The following is a 15,335-nucleotide window of genomic DNA, read 5'->3' on the forward strand; positions in this document are numbered from 1 at the left end:
GGAAAACAAATGTAAAAATAGAGCCCAGAAATGTGACTGAGTGTGCACATTCATACCTAAACTTAGCTTATGTTTATTTCATAAATTCTTTTTGTGTATGTGTGTGTGCCAGGTCTGGACACTGTTCCTTAGTGTTTTTTTTTTTTTTGCTCAAGGCTGGTGTTCTACTACTTGAGCCACACCCCTTACTTCTGGTTTTTTGGTGGCTAATTGGAGATAAGAGTCTCATGAATCTTCCTGCCTGGACTGGCTTCGAACCCTGCTATTAAGATTTCAGCCTCCTGAGTAGTAAGGATTATAATTGTGAGCTACCAGTGGCTGGCTGTATTTCACAAATCCTGTAGCATTTGGAAATTCACAAACCTGTCCAAAAAGTTCTTCATCGATGATGAACCTGAGGTCCAATTCTGTTGGATCATTTTCAAGAATCCATCTTAGCGAATTATAATATTCACCATCCTGGAAAGGGAAAATCGTATTTTTAAAATTCGTATCTAGAGACCCCTGAACTTACATAAGAGGTTATTTTGAGAATCTGAGTAACTAGAGCAAAATAGAAGCACTAGCTGAACAGCTTTTCCATATGCATCTACACATATTACATATATAAGTAGATAATAGCTAAGTACATAAGTAAAACTGGCTGGCCACAGCGGCTCAAACCTGTAATCCCAGCTCTGTAGGAGGCAGAGATCAACAGGATCATGGTTCTGAGGCCATTCTGGGCCTCAAGAAAAATCCCCATGTGGCTTAGGAGTATATATACAAGGCCCTGGGCTTATGGTCCAGCATTGCAAAAACACGAACAGGCAGCAACAACAACAACAAATCCTAATTCTGCACACTGTGTGGTTGCCTGCTTGAATCGCGCTGTAAGTGGAATCAACGTACCACTGACTCCATGTCATGAAGAGTTATCGGTTTCTGTAGCATCATCTTGTAAAACGGGCGGATGAAGAAACCTTGCCAGGGAGGAAATACATGAAAAACAGTCACCCAAGGAGAGGACACAGACCATGACTGACATCGGAAACCTTTTACAGTTTGACACTCACCATCCAAGAGTTTGCCATGATAAACAGCCATGCCAGCGACTCGACCGATGAACTTGAAGTAAGAGAGGTGATCTTCATTACACAGGCCAGAATTGGGGTTTATCTGTAGGGTGTAATTATCCCTGTAAAGACAACAACATTGAAGTACAACTTGGGAACATCTATCTATCTATCTATCTATCACCTATCTATCTATCTATCTATCCATCTATCTATTTATCTATCTATCATTTTTTTTTGTAGGTCATGGGGCTTGGACTCTAGGCCTGGGTGACTGTCCCTGAGCTCTTTTTTTTTTTTTTTTTGGGGGGTCCAGTCATAGGGCCTGAACTCTGGGCCTGGGCGCTGTCCCTCAGCTCTTCAGCTCAAGGCTAGCGCTCTACCACTTGAGCCACAGCGCCACTTCTGGCTTTTTTTTTTTTTTTTCATTTTGCTTATGTGGTGCTGAGGAATCGAACCCAGGGCCTCAGGCATGCAAGGCAAGCGCTCTACCACTGAGCCATCTTCCCAGCCCCCCCGAGCTCTTTTGTTCAAGGCTAGTGGCCTACCACTTTGAGACACAGTGCCATTTTTCCGTGATTAATTGGGAGATAAGAGTCTCACTTAGTCTAAAGACCCTATCTCAAAACAAACAAACAAACAACAACAACAACAACAAAAACCCCAACTTGGGATATGGTAGCAGGTATGTGTAATCCCAGCACTCAAGAGAAGGACTGTGAGTTCAAGGCCAGCCGGGGCTACTTAGCAAAACTCTTATCTCAGAAAGTAAGAAAAGGTACTTACGTAGCAGAGTATTCAAACAACCCATAGTAGGGGTTAAACATTTCCTTTGAGATGAGGAAGAACCATTCTCTGGCCACTCCTCCGTAGTCTAAGCCCTTTTCACCATCAAACTCGATCCAAAGCCGAGCCTTGAGGAGGTCGGTTCTCTTGACACTCATCACTCTCCGGTAGGACTCTTCTAGAACAGTCGTTCGGCGAAGCTTCATTTCAAATTTGTTTGGAATGTCATTCTGCAGAGTCAGGAAAAGAGGGACCCAGACCTTCAATCAAGTTAGCGTAAACAAGTTTATCAGGGAAGTCCTGACATGCGCTGAGCATCCTCCTCTACCCTCGTCTCTTGTTCTCTCTCTTTATTGTGTGTGTGTGTGTGTGTGTGTGTGTGTGTGTGTGTGTGTGTGCGCGCGCGCGCTAGAACTAGGGCTTGAACTCAGGGCCTAGATGCTATTCCTTACGTTTAAAGAAAATAGTTTACTGTTATTTAGAGCTGGTGTACAGAGAGATTACAATGACATGAGTTAGGTCGTGAGTACATTTCCATGGAATGCCTTCTCTTCCTTCACTCTCTCCTAGTCCCTCCTTCCCGTCTCTACTACGTGTTGTGTAGTTCACATTCATCAATGTCCAGTGAGCTTCACTGCTACACTTTTTCACCACCTTTTTTCCCCTTTAGTTTTTGGTTGTTGTGCTCAACGATAGGGCTCTACTGCTTTTGAGCCTCTGCTTCACTTCTGGCTTTTCAAGCGGTTAACTGGGGCTATGAGTCTCTTGGTTGTGTCTATCCAGGCTGGCTTTGAACTTCAATCCTCAGATACCAGCCCTTGAGTAGTTAGGATTATAGGCATGAATTGCCAGCATCTAGTTGATGCATTCATGCATTTTTTTGTTTCGTTTGGTTTTTGTCGGTTGTGGGGGCCTGGGCACTGTCCCTCAGCTCTTCAGCTCAAGGCTAGCTAGCGCTCTACCACTTGAGCCACAGCGCCACTTCCAGCTTTTTCTGCTTATGTGGTGCTGAGGAATCGAACCAGGGCCTCATGCATGCAAGGCAAGCACTCTACCACTGAGCTACCTTCCCAGCCCCGATGCACTCACTCTTTCAGAAAAGTATATAAGGATTTTATTAGAGCATCAACAATGTGAATTTTTAAAAAATGACTGTGTTTCATTTTGTTTAAATTTTGGATAAAAAAAAAAAAGGGTATCTGACTTGCCATCTTGAATCCTTGGAAAAGCAGTCCTTAGGTTCAGAACCTAAGGAAGTGTAACCCAATGCGGCCACCTAGTGGTAGAGTCCCTAAACTGCAAGGAGGGAGGGCCAGAAAATGAGCAGAGGAGGAAGGCATTGAAAATGTTGGTCAAGACCAACAGAAACCAAAGAGATGAGTGAATGACCTATTCCACCTCAAGCAGACTGAAGTTGTGGTGCTGGGGAAGGTGTACCGAACACACTGAATATACATATGGAGGACCATCTGTTAAAAGCTCCATTCATGAGTGCGTGCGTGCGTGTGTGCATACGCACCAGTATTAGCACTTGAACTAAGGGCCTCCCACTTTCCCTTAGCTATTTTCCCCCAAGGTTAGGACTCTACCACTTGAGCCTGGGCTGGATTCAAACCAGGATCCTCAGATCTGAGCCTCCTGAATAGCTAGGATCACAGACACGAGCCACCAGCACCTGGCTGAAAAGTCATCTTTAACTTCCTGTGGATATAATGATCATCCTTAATTTTTATTACAAATATCACTAACCTGCTTCTTCAACTTTCTTCGGAAGAATTCATACTTTCTTTTGTAATCTCTGGAGTAAGGCACTGCCTGTGGTTGAATAAATAAGGTTTAGATTACTCGGATTCTGGAAGTACTTTAGAAGTTTCCCTGTAGGTATTTTATGAATGTAAGTTAAAAACACTAAAAAGAGAATTATTTGGAAACTAAAAGTTTCTTTTGAAATTAAACAAATATAATAAAATTTTAATTTTTAAAAATAATTTCTCCATTTAAGACCAAATTGTACTCAGAAATTCCTCTGGCTGTAACTTTCATCATATAATCGTTTTGAAATGTGACATGCCAGAAACAGGACATTTCTTCCAAGTAGAGAAATATTAGAAATAAAAATTTCCATTACTATAAAAGTCTTTCAAAGTAATTCCTCCATTAAAGGAACAATTTGAAAAATGCACTTTTTCCCTTGAACTCCTAGGAGTTACTTTTTTTTAATCTACCATTTTCAGAGACTACCCACTGAGAAATGTAGAAGTCTTCAAAAAAAATAACATGTGCTCAATTTTATTATTATTTTTTTGTGTGTGCTAGTTGTGGGGCTTGAACTCAGGGCCTGACCATTGTCCCTGAGGTTTTTCAGTCAAAGCTTGTGCTCTTCCACTTGAGCCATAACACCACTTCTAGCTTTCTAGTGGTTAACTGGAGATAAAGAGTCTCATGGGCTTTTCTGCCTGGGCTGGTTTTAAACGATGACTCTCAGGTTTCAGCTTCATAAATAGCTAGGATTACAGGTATACACCACTGGTGCCCACCTTAATTTTATTCCATTTTCTTTTGTGAATTAGAAAACAAAAATCCACATTTTTAAAAAATGGGACAAATTACTTATAGAAGAGAGGAAAAAAGATTTTCCTATCATTAACTTGACTCAGAAGTAACATAACCATCCTACTATGATAATCATTACATTTCAACATGGTGGTGCTTAATGCAATAGGCCTTTCCAAGGGTTGCTTCTAGAATGTTCGCCGGTGACTGATAGCATGGTGTTGCTTCCTCATCTGGATACAATCTTACCTCCTTTCCTGTATGTTCAGGAGTCTCGGCATTGCCCTCTCCCCTCCCCTGCAGGGTAGCAGGGATCAGCCTGAGATAGCTCACCAGGCCACTGGCCCAAAATTTGGACAGCATGGTTCACTAATCACCCATGGTTCGGGGGATGGTAAGGATGATGGAGGATGACTTCCTGTTGTCTTATCAAGTAACTGGGGCGGGGAGAAGGGCAGGGGAGAGAGAGGAGATGGCCCAGCGTGCCTTCCACTCAGTGCCATTGAGTGTTCGCATCTGAACAGGACCGACAGGACAGGGCAATGCCAGCGAAGGGCACTGACCCAGACAAACTTACTGGTCCAGTAATTGCGACATGCTCCAAGCGAGGGTCTTCCCACTGGGTTCTTTTTATATCTGAAAGGAAGAAAAACAAACAAGCAAGTCATGCTTTCTCACATGCAAAGTTTTATAACACAAAAAATAATGTCATAAAGGGCAGTGGTAGAGTGCTTGCCTCCCATGTATGAGGCCCTGGATTCCATTCCTCAGCACCACATAAGCAAAAACAGCCCAAAGTGGTGCTGTGGCTCAGTGGTAGAGCACTAGCCTTGAGCTGAATTGTTCAGGGACAGCACCTAGGCCCCAGAGGTCAAGCCCCATGACCGCAAAAAAAAAAAAAGTCATAAAAGCTGGATGCTGGTGGTTCATGCCTATAATCCTACCTACTCAGGATACTGAGATCTGAGAATCATGGTTCAAAGCCAGCCCAGGCAGGAAAAGTCCATGAGCCTCTCATCTCCAATTAATCACCAGAAAACCAGAAGTGGAGCTATGGCTTAAAGTGAGGGACAGCAACCAGGACTTGAATTCATTCTTTTTTTTTTTGGTCGATCATGGGGCTTGAACTCTGGGCCTGGGCGCTGTCCCTCAGCTCTTCAGCTCAAGGCTAGTGCTCTACCACTTGAGCCACAGCGCCACTTCTGGCTTTTTCTACTACCATGGTGCTGAGGAATCGAACCCAGGGCTTCATGCATGCAAGGCAAGCACTTTACCACTGAGCCACCTTCCCAGCCCCCCAGGACTTGAATTCAAGCCCCACAACTGACTAAAAAGAAACAAAGTCATAGAAACATACTGTGATTTATGTAGAAGATCCTTCCATCTGTGTGGGTTCTTTCTTCCCATCCTGGCTAGAATGACAAATATATTTCAATTATTTTTAGGACAGAGTTTTAGAGGTCCAGAAGAAAAAAAAAGTAACATTAGTTAGGGCTCCTTTAATTGGTTGAATTTGCCTTCTTGGTAGAAGGCATGGATAGTTTAACAATATGAATTATAGCTGTTAAAGAAGTACTGAATTCCCAGAGTAGGAAATGTCTGAGATAGTCATGGTGGACTGGGAACAGCTCTGTGCACTTACAGGTAAAGGTCCTAGATCCTTAGGTGGGTCCAGTGAAGATTTTCCTCTCAGATGAGCCGGGATTTTCAATCTTGGATCTTCCTTTTTTTGGTTCAGTTAACAAAAAAAAAAAAAAAATTAAGAATAGAATATCATATACACACAAAGGAATGCAAATCAATATGCTCAAGGTTTTTTTTTTTTTGGTCCGGTCGTGGGGCCTGAACTCTGGGCCTGGGCGCTGTCCCTCTGCTCTTCAGCTCAAGGCGAGCGCTCTACCACTTGAGCCACAACGCCACTTGTGGCTTTTTTCTTTTTGCCTATGTGGTGTTAAGGAATCGAACCCAGGGCCTCAGGCATGCAAGGCAAGCGCTCTACCACTGAGCCACCTTCCCAGCCCCAGATATGCTCAAGGTTTTCTAATATCAAAGTGTATTTAAAATATTTTTTTAGCTATGTGACTCACGCCTGTAAACCTTACTACTCAGCAGGATGAGATCTGAGGATCACAGTTCAAAGCCAGCCCTGGCGGGAGAGTCCATAAGACTCTTATCTTTAATTAACCAACAAAAAGCCAAAAGTGGAGCTGTGCCTCAAATGGTAGAGCATCAGCTCTGAGCGAAAAGGCTCTGATTTCAAGTCCTAATGACATCCTAAAAAAAAAAAAAATGTGTCTTAAAATTCATGTATACTTCATTTCCTTAATACATGACATAATAATTTCTCCTAAAATCTGTCACTAGAAAATGAGAAATAGGAAATACATATGAATATCTCCAAGATGATGGTTAAAAAAAGGCAGAACTTGTATCTTGAGTAGCAAATATTAAGAATTCAACATGTTTTCCAATATCCTTTAAAGATTAGAAGGAAAGGAGAGGCATGGCTCAAGTGGTAGAGCACCTACCTCGCAAGTATGAAGGCCTGAGTTTCAACTCAAGCACTACTACCTCAGAATGGCTGTGTGTGGGTGAGGGGAGCGAGAGGACATAGCTCAAGTAGTAGGCAGAGGACTTGCTGGGCCCTAGGTTCCAATCCCCAGTGCTGAACAAGAAATAGCATTAAAGATGAAAAGGGGCAATCTGTCAGTGTGGGCTGTGAAAACATTGCAGGCGGGGAATTAAGTTACCCAGGTGGTGGTTTTGGTGTTGTGGTCAATGAAGAAGGGCCTTCCATTTGGTGCATGGCGGACCTCCCAGCCTTTAGGAAGGAATCCTTGTTCAATTTCAGATGGCTGTGTCACCTGCAACGCTGGGTCACTGGCGGGAAGCAGCGGCCGAGGGCCTGCTGAGCTCTGGCCCGATGGCAGCTGACTGGTGTCCATGGTGGGCTAGTGTATCAATTAAGTCACATGGTTAAAAACAACAACAAATTTTGTGTGTGTGTGTGTGTGTGTGTGCACGCACGCACGCACTAGTTCTGAGGCTTAAACTCAGTGTCTAGGCACTGTCCCAGTCTGTGAGCTTTTTTGCTCAAAGCTAGCACTCTACCACTTGAACCACAGCTCCACTTCTGTGCTTTTTTTTGGAAGTAGAGATAAGAGTCTCATGGACTTTTTCTGGACAGGTTGGCTTTGAACCACAATCCTTAGGTCTCAGTCTCCTGAGGAGGTAGGATTACAGGCACATGCCTGACCACACTGTATAATTTTATAGAGTACTTGCAAATAGCCCTAGTTACAAAGATAGCTTAACACACACACACAGAATATACACTTGCAAATAGGTCCTCAATACTTGAGGATCATTTTTCAAATGAAGTTATGACATAATTTTAATTTTACCCTGTTTTGTTTTTTTTTTGTCGGTCATGGGGCTTGAACTCTGGACCTGGGCGCTGTCCCTCAGCTCATATTTTCCCTAACATTTTTATGACTTTGTTCCTTAAATTTTTTTTCCCAATGGAGCATAAATAAAAACTTTGTTTTTATTTATTTATTTTTGTCAGTCCTGGGCTTGAACTCAGGGCCTGGGCACTTGTCCCTAAGCTTCTTTCTTTGTTCAAGTACCACCCTACCACCTGAACCACAGTGCCACTTCTGGCTTTTTCTGTGTATATGGTACTGGGGAATCAAACCCAGGGCTTCATGCATGCTAAGCAAGCACTCTACCACTAAGCCACATTCCCAGCCGTGGAGGCATGGCTTCTTGATACATATGTCTACAGAAAACACAGTTTCCAGAGAAGAAGGCCAGCTTTGCTCCAGGAGACTCATAGATTGACCATAGTAAGTGGCTTCAAATATTGGTAGAAAAAAGAAGCCGGGCGCTGGTGGCTCATGCCTGTAATCCTAGCTACTCAGGAGGCTGAGATCTGAGAATCGCAGTTCAAAGCCAGCCCGGGCAGGAGAGACCCTGAGACTCCTATCTCCAATAAAACCACCAGAAAACCGGAAGTGGCGCTGTAGCTCAAGTGGTAGAGCGCTCGCCTTGAGCTGAAGAGCTGAGGGACAGTGCCCAGGCCCAGAGTTCAAGTCCCACGGCCAACAAAAAAAAAAGAAAAAAGAATGACAAATATCCAGTATAGGAATGGATAATTGACCTGAGCATAGTACTGCATGCCTGTAAGCCCAACTACTTGGGAGGCAGAAAGTGGGAGGATCACAGTTCAAGGCCAGGCAGCAAAAAGGTTAGACAGATCCTATCTTATTATACATTAATCACTAACATGATCTTTTAGCATACTCACACACAAAAAAGATCTTAACCTTTCAAATTACAAAATCATCCAATGTCTTACTAGGTCTTGTCAGTCTCATTTGAAACTTTTAAAATAACAAATGGTAACTTTCATAGAAGAAGGACAAAAAGTATGCAGAATAAACGGAAAGTAAGGAAACAGCTTATACAGAAAGGAAACAGGGAAACAAGTTAAACCAGGGATGGTGGCTCATCTCTGTCATCTCCACCCCTCAAGAGACTGAGCGCTAGAGGATCAAGATTCAGAGCCAGCCCAACCCGTGAGACTCTCATCTCCAATTTACCAGCAACAAGCTGGACTAAAGGTGTGGTTCAAAGAGCAGAGCGCTGTCAGGAACAAGCAATCAAGCAAGAGTACAATGCCCTAATTTCAAGATATGGAACTGGAAAAACAAAAACAAACCCAAGAAATAAGGAAGGGAAAGAAGTTAACATGCAGGGAGGCACGGGTACCTGTGTGGAGGGTTTTGCCCAAGTGGTGGTTCTAGAATTGTGATCGACGTAATACGATCTTCCTCTTTCATCTTGTTTTTCTTCCCACCCGGGTGGCAATCCGAATGATGTAGGCAGAAGCTGAAGTATAAAACACCAGAATTACATGTGGAGGAGAAATGAAGTAAGAAGGGCCACATGCTCTCTAAAGTTGAGCCATGTTTCATTTTATGGGGAACTAAAACTGTCTATAACAGTTAGAAACGTAGACAAATGGTACATTTTAATTTAGTACCATGAATGCTACTTTAGGTTACCTTGCAAAGAATACAGAATGAAGTGTTCAGGCTTTCACTTGGGGGCAAAAATCACGAGACAAGAATGAGGAGATAAAATAATAAGAAATGGTGTCTGTGGCGAAACACTAGGTGCTGTATGACAGATCATGTCTTTTAATCAACACATAAATGTTCTCAAATTTGCTAGTACCAGTGCTTGAACTTGGGCCTCTTGCTGCTGCTCAGCTTTCTTGCTCACAGCTGGTACTCTATCACTTGATCCATGTCTCGAGTCCAGCTTTTTTAGTAAATTGTAGACTTGAACTCAGGACCTGAGTGCTATCCCTGAGCTTTATTTTTTTTTTTTTTTGGTCTGTCATGGGGCCTGAACTCTGGGCCTGGGCGCTATCCCTCAGCTCATCAGCTTAAGGCTAGCACTCTACCATTTGAGCCACAGTGCCACCTTTTCTGCTTATGTAGTGCTGAGGTCTGGAACCCAGGGCCTCATGCATGCAAGGCAAGCACTCTACCACTGAGCTAACTTCTTAGCTGGGATTAGAGGTGTGAGCCACGGGTGCCTGTCCAGTCCAGCTTTTTGCTGGTTAACTGGAGATAACAATCTCTTGGAGTGGCTCATGTCTATTATCCTAGCTACTCAAGAGGTTGAGATCTGAGGATTTTCTGCCCGGGCAGAAAAGTCCATGAGACTATTTCCAATAAATCATCTGAAGTGGAGCTCTTGCTCAGTGGTAGACTGCCATCCTTGAGTGGAAAAGCTCAAAGACCCAGACCCTGAATTCAAGCTCTAGTACCTATACGTGTGTGTGTGAGAGCGTGCATGCGTGCGAGCACACATGTGAGAGCATGCACGCATATACACAAATTAAAAGATGCGAAGTTAAGTTGTATTTTTATGGATGACTAGGGAAGAGGATTATTCAAAACTTACCACAGGAAGTGTAGGCTGTTCCTCAAAAGTATAGGCTTGTAAACTGCCTCTTCTGCTGGAATGATTCTTGTAAAAAAAAAAAAAAAGCAAAGAAAAGGAAATAACACTGTTAAGTCTGTTTTTAAATGGCAGATGAGGTAGTAGGGGGCGTTAATGGGGGCTGAAAGGTAGCAGGTTAAAGTTGCGGTGATAGATGGGGATCAGCCTGTCAGTACAGCCTGCAACGTCGTCCCCCCTTCTCCCCAAACTCCAGCGCTACCCAGCCCTGCTTTCTATCCCAGGGCCTCACTGCCTCCTGCTCATTTAGTCCTGAACATCCAATCCCCAGCTGTCTACATTCTACACATGGGTTTTCCCTCCCAGCCACACCCATTTCTTTCTATTCAGTCTCTCCGAACTAGCTCTCCAACACATTCAACTTTTTTTTTTTTCCATTTTAATACAAGTAGTACTTTTTACAAAATTAAAAAAAGAAGATTCAAGTTTTCATTGTCATCTTGATGATTAACAGCAGCAAGGTCCGAGTCAGTTTCCCCAATGAATTAAAATCTCATTTCCTTAGGCACATGCTGTAGGACGCAGCCAGAGAGCCTTGTGTGACAGATCTTGACCTGTCATACTCTGGTTGACATCCTTCCGGGGGAGGGAGACAGACACTAAATGAAATCAGGACACAACATACAATAGTTCCTCAGCTCTAGGCCCCGCCCCCAACTTCCTGAGTTCCAGGCCACGCCCCTTCCTGATCTCTTTGGCTACTTCCTGTTTTACGGCGATAGCTGGACATTCCACCCAGATCACTTATTTCCTGGAAATCCTATGTTCTTCCTTTCCTTTTGCCTTTGTGTACCTGCTGTTGCCACACTATCTGAAATCCTGTTTCCGTGATCAGAAATACCTTAGCTTTGTTATTAAGTGACATCAACATTTACCATGCACTCACATAAATTAAGTCAAAATATCTACTGTAGGATCATTTGAAGTAGCTGAGAATTGTAAACAATTGAAAAGTCTGTCTCTATAGGAGACTGGGGCCCAAATATCTGAAGGATGACTTGGACAACGTCAAGACTTTGCAACGTCAAGACTTTGATGACTACTTTTGATTTGAAAACGAATGCAAAACAGGCTCTGTTGGGAGGACTGGGTATCTGGAGAGTGAGGGTTTCATGGGGAGGGTGAATGCGGGTGAATATGGTAGAAGTGCTTTATATGCATGTATGAAAATAGAACAGGGCCTGCTGAAACAAGAAACTTTATTGCCCTCTAGGTGCTGTAGCACAAGGCTATAATCGTACCTCCTTGAGAGATTAGAACATTGTGGCTCCAGGACCGAACAAGCAACAAAAAGTTTGTGAGACCCTAAATCAAACAATGAAGGGGCAGTGGGTGTTGACCTGTTATACTCCAAGCCATGTGGAAGAACTTAGTTAAGAAAACTGTAGCCAGCCGGGTGCAGATGGGTCACGCCTGTAATCCTAGCTACTCAGGAGGCTGAGATCTGAGGATCACAGTTCAAAGCCAGCCTGGGCAGGAAACTCCATGAGTCTCTTATCTCCAATAAACCACCAGAAAACCAGAAGTGGCATGTGGCTCAAGTGGTAGAGCCTGAAGCTGAAGAGCTGAGGGACAGCGCCCAGGCCCCAGAATTCAAACACCATGAGTGAGACACACACACACACACACACACACACACACACACACACACACACACACACACACACACACACACACACACACACACACACAGAAAAGAAAACCAGGCCCCAGAATTCAAACACCATGAGTGAGACACACACACACACACACACACACACACACACACACACACACACACACACACACACACACACAGAAAAGAAAAAAGAAAACTAGCCAAGATAAGCCTGAGTATAAAGCAAGAACTTATCTCTAAAATAACCAATAGAACAAGGGCAGGCACAAGTGGTAGAGTGCCTGTTAAGAAGCATGAAGACCTAAGTTCAACCCCTACTACCTCAATAAATGAACAAAATAAATAGACAGATAAATAAGAGTTGTTTCTGAGCTTCTGACATGATATGCATGATTGTAATCCCTGGTTTGATTTGGGAGGCTGAAGCAGGAGGATCACAAGTTCAAAGTCAGCATGGGTAGAAAAAGTAAAACTTGTCTCCAAAAGAGCAGAGGTTGACTTTTTTTTTTCTGGTGATTCTAGGACTTGAACTCAGGGCCTGGGTCCCTGAGCCTCTTTTGTTCAAGGCTAGTGCTCCTCCACTTGAGCCACAGTTCCACATCTAGCTTTTGTTGTAGTCTATTGGAGATAAGAGTCTCACAGACTTTCCTGCCTGGGCTGGCTTTGAACTACAATCCTTAGATCTCAGTTGCTTGAGTAGCTGAGATTACAGATGGGAGCTACCAGTAGTGCTCAGTAGAAGTTGACTTTTTTTTTTTTTTGGGGTCCGGTGGTGGGCCTGAACTCTGGGCCTGGACGCTGTCCCTCAGCTCTTCAGCTCAAGGCTAGCGCTCTACCACTTGAGCCACAGCGCCACTTCTGGCTTTTTTTCTTTCTTGCTTATGTGGTGCTGAGGAATCGAACCCAGGGCCTCATGCATGCAAGGCAAGCGCTCTACCACTGAGCCACCTTCCCAGCCCGAAGTTGACTTTTTTTTTAACAATAGTTGGGAATCAATTCAAAAGATACAAAGGATAAATCTGCCCCTCGGATTTTCTCTCTGAACAAGTACCAGTTCCTTTCTATCTTCAAGAAATGTCATATGCATATTTAATCTTTGTCATTTAAATAATATATATATTTATATGGAATATGCAAAAAAATCATTCTGTACAATTCTTTACTATATTTCATTTGTCAACATCTATTAGAGGTTGATTTCCATAGCACACACTCAAAGCTGCCTCACTATTTTCTTTTTTTTTCTTTTTGCTTATGTGGTGCTGAGGAATCGAACCCAGGGCCTCAGGCATGCAAGGCAAGCACTCTACCACTAAGCCACCTTCCCGGCCCTGCCTCACTATTTTCAATGGCTGCTTTGTAGTATGCTATTTAGATGCTATATGTTATTTATTTATTTATTTATTTTTTGTCGGTCCTGGGGCTTGAACTCTGGGCTTGGGTGCTGTCCCTGCACTCTTCAACTCAAGGCGAGTGCTCTACCGCTTGAGCCACAGTACAACTTCTGGGTTTTTTTTCTAGTGGTTTATTGGAGATAAGCGTCTCACAGACTTTCCTGCCCAGGCTGGCTTTGAACCGTGATCCTCAGATCTCAGCCTCTTGAGTAGCTAGGATTACAGGTGTGAGCCACCGACGCCCGGCTATGTTATTTTTTTTTTTTTTTTTTTTTTTTTTTTGAGTCCAGTCGTGGCCCTGAACTCTGGGTCTGGCCGCTGTCCCTCAGCTCTTCAGCTCAAGGCTAGAGCTCTACCACTTGAGCCACAGCGCCACATCTGGCTTTTTGCTTACGTGGTGCTGAGGAATCGAACCCATGGCCTCAAGCATGCAAAGCAAGCGCTCTACCACTGAGCCATCTTCCCAGCCCCTGTTATTTTTTTTTTAACAATTTTTCTGTGACAGTATTGGGGCTGGCACTCTACCACTTGAGCCACAGCTCTACTTCCAGCTTTTTGTGCTCGTGTGTGTGTGTGTGTGTGTGTGTGTGTGTGTGTGTGTGTGTGTGTGTGCGCGTGTGTTGGTCTGGGGGCTTAACCTCAGGGTCTGGGTGCTGTCTCTAAGCTTTTTTTTGCTCAAAGTTAGCACTCTACCCCTTGAGCCACAGCTCTACTTCTGGCTTTTCTGGTAGCTAAGTAGAGATAAGAGTCTCACAGACTTTTCTGCCTGGGCTGGCTTAGAACCACAATCTTCAGAGCCTCCTGAGTAGTTAGGATGACAGGCATGAGCCACTAGCACTGCCTAGTATGAATATTTTTGACCAGAGGACATGAATATGCTTGAGACTCCAGGTACCACCTGATCTATCTGCCAAGGGTAGATGGAAAAACTACCATAATGCAAAGCACATTATCACTGCATGCCACTAAAGACAAGACCTTCATGTAAAATATTCGTTGTCGAGTGGAATACTCATCATATAAAACCCCAAAGCTGTAAAAGAATCGAAAAGCATCTTACTGAGCTGGACATGAGCTGGCTAGTGGCCGAATCACCACACATGGTGAGTCTAGCATTTAATTCTTCTGCAAGGTGAGGATGCATGTCCACGTTACTCGATGTCGCTGGTGATGGGAAAGACTGACCACTGTACATGGCGGCTTCGTCTTCTCTTATCACTTCCCAGGTCTAAAATGAACAGAAGCAACCTGAGTTATGTGTATTTCGGCACTGGGGCTTGAACTCAGGGGCTGGTGCTATCACTTGGCATTTTGCTCAGGGCTAGCGCTTTACCACTCTGAAGTGGTAAAGTGGGGGTTCACTGGAGATAAGAGTCTCATGGACTTTCTTGCCTGGGTTGGCTTTGAACTGTGATCTGCTCAGATCTCAGCCTCTTGAGTAGTTAGGATGACAGGCGTGAGCCACCAGTGGCTTTGAACGGCAATCCTCAGCCTCATCCTCCAGAGTAGCTGGGATTCTAATAGGTGTTAGCTACCAATGCAGGGAGAACTTACACAGTTCTGACTGAGGAAGGCAGCAAATCCCTATCCAGGAGAACCATGAGCAGCTGTACCTCAGAGGCATCCCGGGGATCCATGGCTTCTGCTTCCTCAGAGATCTGCCTCCGAGTGGTGAACGCGCGCTGTGCTTGCAGCTCCATGTCCCCACCCTCAGCCTCTGTTAGGTCATCCCTGTTTTGGAAGGAATCTGAGTCATCAGGTGTACCTTGAAATGGTTAAAACGAGAGTCAAAGACTTTGGGATCATTTAAAAAACGCCTAACAGCCCTTCAATCACCAGTGGTTGCTTTTCTGTTTCATGTACTGTGGACATGTGGGCACCTGTGGGATACCT

The 15,335-nt window shown here is 44.0% G+C and overlaps 1 protein-coding gene across 6 annotated transcripts in view; it reads right to left on the reverse strand.

Moving 5' to 3' along the window:
* The window catches only part of Nedd4 (NEDD4 E3 ubiquitin protein ligase), a 63,315-nt gene that overhangs the window by 7,362 nt on the left and 40,618 nt on the right, over positions 1-15,335 (reverse strand). For 5 of the 6 annotated variants that reach the window (XM_042687660.1, XM_042687659.1, XM_042687656.1 and 2 more), the window contains 13 exons: positions 15,056-15,173; positions 14,503-14,670; positions 10,374-10,439; positions 9,168-9,287; positions 7,145-7,345; positions 6,037-6,117; positions 5,752-5,806; positions 4,972-5,030; positions 3,591-3,656; positions 1,842-2,071; positions 1,056-1,177; positions 892-962; positions 364-459 (listed from right to left, as the gene is read on the reverse strand). In XM_042687660.1, the coding sequence (XP_042543594.1) occupies positions 364-459; positions 892-962; positions 1,056-1,177; positions 1,842-2,071; positions 3,591-3,656; positions 4,972-5,030; positions 5,752-5,806; positions 6,037-6,117; positions 7,145-7,345; positions 9,168-9,287; positions 10,374-10,439; positions 14,503-14,670; positions 15,056-15,173 (1,453 nt within the window). The remainder of the gene's footprint in view (positions 1-363; positions 460-891; positions 963-1,055; positions 1,178-1,841; positions 2,072-3,590; positions 3,657-4,971; positions 5,031-5,751; positions 5,807-6,036; positions 6,118-7,144; positions 7,346-9,167; positions 9,288-10,373; positions 10,440-14,502; positions 14,671-15,055; positions 15,174-15,335) is intronic. The other variant, XM_042687658.1, reaches the window with a different exon arrangement.

The sequence above is a fragment of the Dipodomys spectabilis genome, unplaced genomic scaffold (genome assembly GCF_019054845.1).
Source record: "Dipodomys spectabilis isolate Male_0828 unplaced genomic scaffold, ASM1905484v1 ptg000108l, whole genome shotgun sequence".
Taxonomy (NCBI): domain Eukaryota; kingdom Metazoa; phylum Chordata; class Mammalia; order Rodentia; family Heteromyidae; genus Dipodomys; species Dipodomys spectabilis.